Source organism: Cupressus sempervirens, chromosome 10, assembly GCF_028749045.1.
Source record: "Cupressus sempervirens isolate cs-2001-9-10 chromosome 10, ASM2874904v1, whole genome shotgun sequence".
Lineage (NCBI taxonomy): Eukaryota > Viridiplantae > Streptophyta > Pinopsida > Cupressales > Cupressaceae > Cupressus > Cupressus sempervirens.
This window is the reverse complement of record NC_143127.1, coordinates 808,665,354-808,671,990: the sequence shown is the minus strand read 5'-3', so window position 1 is coordinate 808,671,990 and position 6,637 is coordinate 808,665,354. Positions and strand designations below refer to the sequence as shown.

Genomic DNA, 6,637 nt, shown 5'->3' with positions numbered 1-6,637 from the left:
CTATTTATCTTTATTTATCAGCAAACAACGAGAAAAAAGATACACCTTAAGAATAACATTTGGAACTCTAAACAAATATTTTCACAATTGCCTTAGGCTGTTATTCAAAGCTATTTATCTTTATTTTCTGAACTTTTGCTTTGTTCCCTCTTTCCCTTTTTAGCTGCAATAAGCCACAATAACGTTCGGACTGTGCCCACAGTAAAACTGAGTTCTACGATTGACAGGACCTTTCAATCTTCAAATACTGTGGGCATAAAATATTGATATCTTGTACTCTATTTGTGAAAGTACGAAAAAAATGATTGTAAAAGTGTGTGAAAATAGCATGGCTGTGAAATGCGCACTTGGAAACCAAAACACTACACCTCTACCAAACGGTAATCCAGAGATGTGGTATTGCATAAAAATGTGAACTAAATTTTCATGACCAAAAGAATAAGATGCCATCTCCCCAAAAAGGAATGATTTTCCATGCTATTTTTAAGTAGAACAAGTTCAATTGCCTTCTCTTCTGAGCACCTTGAGAAGGCCTAAAGACCATTCTCTATTGCTGGGACAAATTGAACGAATCAACTAGCATTGGACAAAGAATGCCTCAAAACAATAAATAATCACGCAACATCAAAATACCACTGTAGCCTGCATATGGCTTCCAGAGGTTGGCACTAATTTACAAATTCTTGTTGGAGTTCAATGGAAACACAAATCTGTCTGTGCTCTGAATAGATCTGTCAATCAGCTACTTATTTCTGGGATTGCTCCAAGAAGAATTATCTGCCCTGGAATTACCAACACCTTTGTATGTGGATCCAATCATAGAAATGGCTTCTTGCACCTACCACCTTTTCCATAGGTCCAAAGGTCTTTCTTTTCATGTCTGTCTACCAGTTGAAGCTTTAATGCTGACATCAAACCCTGTATTTTTTCGTCTTTCCATATTCAGAAAGATGCTTATACAACACGGGTGATATAGAAACTGGCATAGTACTATTTTCATTGTATAATTAGAATATTCTTGAAATAACTAACTAGTCAGACATCATGAACTCGAAAGGGATGATGAATTACAAAGGCACTCTTGAGGGTTGGCATAGAAGTAGTCTTCTTCTTTAGGCTTCTCAGATATAACTTTTCTCTGCATAGGTGCACCTTTACGATTCTTATGTAGCTGTCTCACATTCACTTTGAATTCATCCCACACCAATGTTCGATTTTGGTACATATCAAGAAATGGGATCAATTTTCTACGATCTAGCAAAATAGTTTCGTGGAAACCTAGATATCTGGAGAGCAACCAAACACATTAAAATAAAAAATCAATTTCTGCACCTTTTACTTAAGCAATTAGGGAACAACTCATAAAAGAAAGTTTCAGCTAACTTAACAAAGTATAAACTGCATCTCCTTGAAAGTCTATATTTGTAAGACAAACCTTCGGTGCCCTTCAACAAGCTTTGCCATGTTTCCGTCATAGCTGGGAATGAAAACATCACTAGCAATTGAGACCAAATAGTCTAATGCAGCCATTTGTGATGAATGATTCTGGAAGGATTTAAGATCATCTGAACTCAAAAGCATCTCCTTGCGGACCTGCAGAACAGTATGATAGAATGAGCCCTAAAGATCAATCCACGACTTTGGAAAAAAACACCTAATGATAATCTTAGCCCTGGGAAGGAAAATAAAAAACTACTGAGGATATTTACAATGTTCGGATACACTGCACGTAATGCCGCCAATCTTTTCTCACCACCATATATTTCACCTGCAGCAATATAGATTTGTGTATTCTTATTGAAGCCTAAGGCCTTCAAAACCAGTGCAGCCTCCTCTGGTGTCAGAGGGCACAGGCCTTCTGATCGCTTTTGTTCAGATATGATTACTTTCTCCTTCCACCAAGGATATGCATACCTGATATGTCACACCATTCTCTCAGTCAGAGTTAAGACATCAACAAAAGCTAGTTGGCAAACATACAAAAATTGTCTACTAACCTCATTTGTGTGAGTTCATCTGCCTCTTTCTCAGAACAGCCATGCGTACAGCCAGAAAATGCAAGCATATCCATCTCATATCTTAGATGAAGAGCGATGAAAAACCCTTTATCTTTAAGCATCTTTACTAATCTCCGACCTAGATCTTCTATTCGTGGAGTAAATTTTAATGCATTATAATTGACCCTACATCGCAGCTTTTGTAGCTTCAAAGGTAGTCCATTGTTTGCCAAACGTGCATCTGTCTTGTTGAAATGGATGACCTTATATTTGCGAAACAAAGGTAGAACCTGCAACACTGCACTTTTAGTAAGACCACTTCTTAAAGGTTACATAAGAAAAAATTAAAAAATCACAATCTTCAAATATGTAGTTACATTTACATAAATATCCACTGACAAAGGCATACCTGTTTCAAGTAGTACTTGTGACTTGACCAGCTTACAGGTGGCATCACAAATTGTTTGCTTTGTGCCTTCCGATTAAACTTCTTTGGGAGCCTCTTTACAATGCGCACTTCATCTCTCAAAGATGTAATGAAGTGTTTCACATCAAATATATCACCAAATTCACTGAAAAAAATGGGAAGTGTTATAGATATCAAGGGCATATTTTGCAGTTATAAATCACTACAAAAATTTACAGACTTGCACCTGTGCATACCTGGGATCAGCCCAAAATGATGTCTTATCAAGCTCCGGAATCACTAAAGTCAAATTCAAATACCGTGCTATGGTCACCATATCACAAATCTGTACAATTGGACAGTAAAATTATTGCAATTTTCCATGGCTGCTGATTACAGCATACGTTCAATTCAATCTAACACTCCATCTTTATGAAATTGGAAGCATATAAACATAAAACTTAAAAGGCGTGTTAATATTAATTATGCACGACATAACAAGTTACAATATGACTAGTGATGAATAGATAATATGAAAACATACCGCTGCTCTCATTTGATTCAAACCTCCATTGCAAGACACCTTCAAGTAGCCATTATTCTTATATATTCCTGCAAAAAGAAAAGCGTGCCCACTATTAAATATCTCTGCAACCCACATTTAAATAATAGCAACATGTTTTCCCAACCCATCAGACTTGTCAGTTTTGGTACAGTTTATCAATTATTCAGAAATCACCAAAAACTTAAGCACACCAGTAATATCAAAATATAGAAAGTAACGTAGCATAGCCTAAATAATATGAGTGATCTACATCTTATCAATCTGCATGCTCTGAGCTTTTCCTGAATTAAGCAACAATTATTGGGTTTTATGGTTTTTTTTATTCTTCATCTCTTTTTAACTCCAGCTAAGTTTGCCACCCGCATTGATATACACATGATGAACCAACCATGAGACATGTGACTCCGGTGCCCAATTTCACTGACTATTTATTTTTACAAAAGCAATTTCTGGTACGAGCATTAAAGAGAAACAGTTAAAATAAAACCTATGCAAAGAGAAGCAAGGGCCGACAAATTGTAAACAAAATGGGAAGAAATAATCAAACATTGACAAAATAACAAGAATTTTACACTAGGAAACCCTCTTGTTGGAAAACCAGCAAAAACAGCACCCATTACTTCATTAACTTAATTAGTCCTAATATAATAAGATGTTAATAGCTGGCGTTTAACCCTAATGCATGTGCAAGTATTCATAGGTAGGTCGCTTGAGAAAACCACTAAGCAGATTTACAATACAATGGGAATAAAACATGAAACCAAAAGCAATTATAATGAACCAAAACAATTCCACATGATCCTCCATATTGCCTAGTGAAATATTAACTCCGGACAAACATCCAATATGCAAAGCATGGCAACGTGAACAAGATTCAAAGAAAGCCATAAATAAGAAACAGGGTAAAAAAATCAATCGCAAACTACACTATAATACAATGAGGTTGTTGCCTTGTTGGACAGGAATCTTGAAGAAGTTCCAGAGGGTGCTGGAGAAGACACGGCTAGGAGTTTTTGGCATATCTTCTAGGAATTTTTTGCCAGATCAAAGAATCTTTGAGGTAAAACATTGCAGTAATTTCAATTTATTGCGATAAACGAATGCATAATTCTACAATAGGTACAACATGGCTGAGAACTTCATCATTCATTGGACCATTTGTCCACATTCTGATCCTCCTCGGTGGTGAGGTCTAGAACTGTGGTAATATTATCACTATGTTCTTGTTAACATCATTATTTGAAAGTTTTCAAGTTTTCAAAGATTGAGTAATTACGAAATAAGAAAAATTAGCAATGTTACTCACTTGGTAGAGGATTAACATCTGGAGGTGAAGGAACAGCATATGGTGGCGAATGAATGACATCTGGTCTATGGATGCTAATTAGGGTAGTGTTAGGAATCTGAGCAGCAGCGAGTTCACGACGATTGAAACAAGTAGGCCAGCCCATCGGCAAATGAGGATGCCAGAGTTCTCCCAGAGCCATCAACTGAATAAGGCATGTCCATAGCAAAATGCTGGAACTCACACGAACAAACCAGACCTTAACTCTAGCTCTTTGAAGCATTGGAGGCTTTGCTTTAACACCTTTTAACTGAGAAGCAACAGATTTCAGATCCATTCTCTGGTACCAATTCCACATTTCTCCATGGCCAAGAATTCTCCACACCATTGCTCCTCCTAATTTGAAAACATCTCAACGCACCCAATCCTTTTGAGCTAATCTGAATCTGCCACTTCAACTCTGTCCACTTTGTAGAAGACAGATTTTTAAAAGAACGCTATCCAACCTGCAGCAATTTTACTTGGGCGAATCAGTAAAGACATTTTGATAGCAGATGATCAATTTAACCAGACATTCTAAAGCATAAGCTCATTCTTTTTCTGTTCTATCCAGTGCCAGTTAGAATTTCGATTTCCTAACATTAGGCTTGTCCACTTTCACCCTTGGATCCATTCTAAACTCTTTTAACTTCAAAATAGCTACTAAGCTTTTCGCTAAAAGAATTCGAAAATGCTCAACGTTCAAACACAATGCAAAGAACCTAAACAAAATCAATTCCATAATTCCCCAAACTGAAGCCTCAACAAAAAGCCCTAATATCATTACCCAGGCCCTTTTACACAAATTCCTAATTCAGGAATTCGAAATCACTCAATATGAAAAACGATATGATCTCTCCGCTATCCCGAGCCTTTTCCACAAAAATCAAAGAACCAAAATGCAAGAAAACCCAACAGTAACAATTCAGTTAAAACCCTAAGAGGCAAAACAAACAACCTGCATTGTAGGATCACGCAGTTATGTGGCTTCAGAACGGCATTTGGGCCACATGGGCATCATAATCTCTAGCAAGAACAATGCCTCCACCAGCATTCTATTGCCCGTACAATGCCCTAAACTGTTATGTTCTTCTTGCTCCGGTGCAGCGCAATCTCAATCTCTAGCAAGCAACCCAATGCGATTCCTTCTTTGAGACAAAAACCTGGATTCAAATTCTTTATAACTGCATTCCTATACATTTGCCAGGCCAGCCTCTCAGAAGAATGGCCCAAAAACTCCACCTAATTGCGCCCAAGAGTGATTTAACACTTTACCTGCACATAGAGAAGCAATGCAGATAAAATCGAGATCGCCGGGATCGTCGTGATCCGCTAGCGACCTTAGAGATGGCAGATTTTCATGCCGCTGTGGTTGAGGATAAAAATTCTCCACTCGCTCTTTCAGGTATTCGTTTCCCGTCCACTCACTGTAACGGAAAAATAAAACAGAAAAGCTGAGTCACGATCTTTTTGCTTATTAAGGAAACTAAAATTATTGTAATCTAGATCACTACCGGCGCTGTCAGTTACCGCGCCCCAGTTACTGGTCCGGCCAGTTGTAATGATGACGTCAGCGTAGTATATTTGCCGTTCCATGTACGAATTACATAAAATAATCCATTTAGTAGAACTCTGGTTTTCACGTGGGGAGTTAGGAAACTCGCCACGTGGACTTTAATTTTTTTGTCTTTTGCTTTTCAATTATATGTTTTGGCATGGTGGATAAGATTAGGGCTTACAAAATCTTTAAAAGGTCGTTGGAGGGCATATTAAGGCATATAATGGAGATGGTTAAGAAATACATTGTGGGGTATTTGTTCAATGTGGAAAAGTTTGGACATTTTGGTTCATCAAAGCTATTGTGGTGAGTATTTGTTCAATGTAAAAAAGTTAGGGCATTTTGGTTCATTAAAGTGGACTCTAAATGAGGGATTGTATTAGGAAGGACAATTTAAAAGCAATGAGATGGGGTTTCTATTATGGAATTTGGGCTCCATCTTAAAAGGGAGATTGGAAAAGGGTAGAAATGAGATGATTACAAAATGTATTGTTTATAAAAGATTTTGGATTATTTGTAAATTGTACAAGTATTTAAGACATTGGGTTCCATCAAGTGGGGTCTACATGTGAGATTGTGTTAAAGAAAGACAATTTAAAAGAAACAAGATGGGGTCTCCAATAGGGAATTGTGCAAATGAATACTTTGAATGATGAGGAAATGGAGTTTGATATGAGTAGTAGGTAGTGGGGAAAAGAAAGACAATGCAAAAGGAGAGGGGGAGATCACATGAGCTCTAAAAAGAGTGGGTAGAGAGCATAAAGAAGAAAGAAAAGGTTATATTGCA

At 37.3% G+C, this 6,637-nt stretch overlaps 1 protein-coding gene across 1 annotated transcript; it reads right to left on the bottom strand.

The window, feature by feature from the left end:
* Positions 1 to 451: 451 nt before the first annotated feature.
* LOC149536397 (O-fucosyltransferase family protein) lies at positions 452 to 5,764 on the bottom strand. Its single transcript, XM_089803036.1, has 9 exons — positions 5,251 to 5,764; positions 4,275 to 4,759; positions 2,948 to 3,015; positions 2,661 to 2,749; positions 2,407 to 2,569; positions 1,998 to 2,287; positions 1,710 to 1,914; positions 1,436 to 1,593; positions 452 to 1,286 (listed from the first exon to the last, which is right to left on the bottom strand). Exons 2-9 carry the CDS (start codon positions 4,639 to 4,641, stop codon positions 1,043 to 1,045), a joined length of 1,584 nt encoding a protein of 527 aa, XP_089659162.1. The 5' UTR covers positions 4,642 to 4,759; positions 5,251 to 5,764; the 3' UTR covers positions 452 to 1,042.
* Between the last annotated feature and the right edge of the window lie 873 nt (positions 5,765 to 6,637).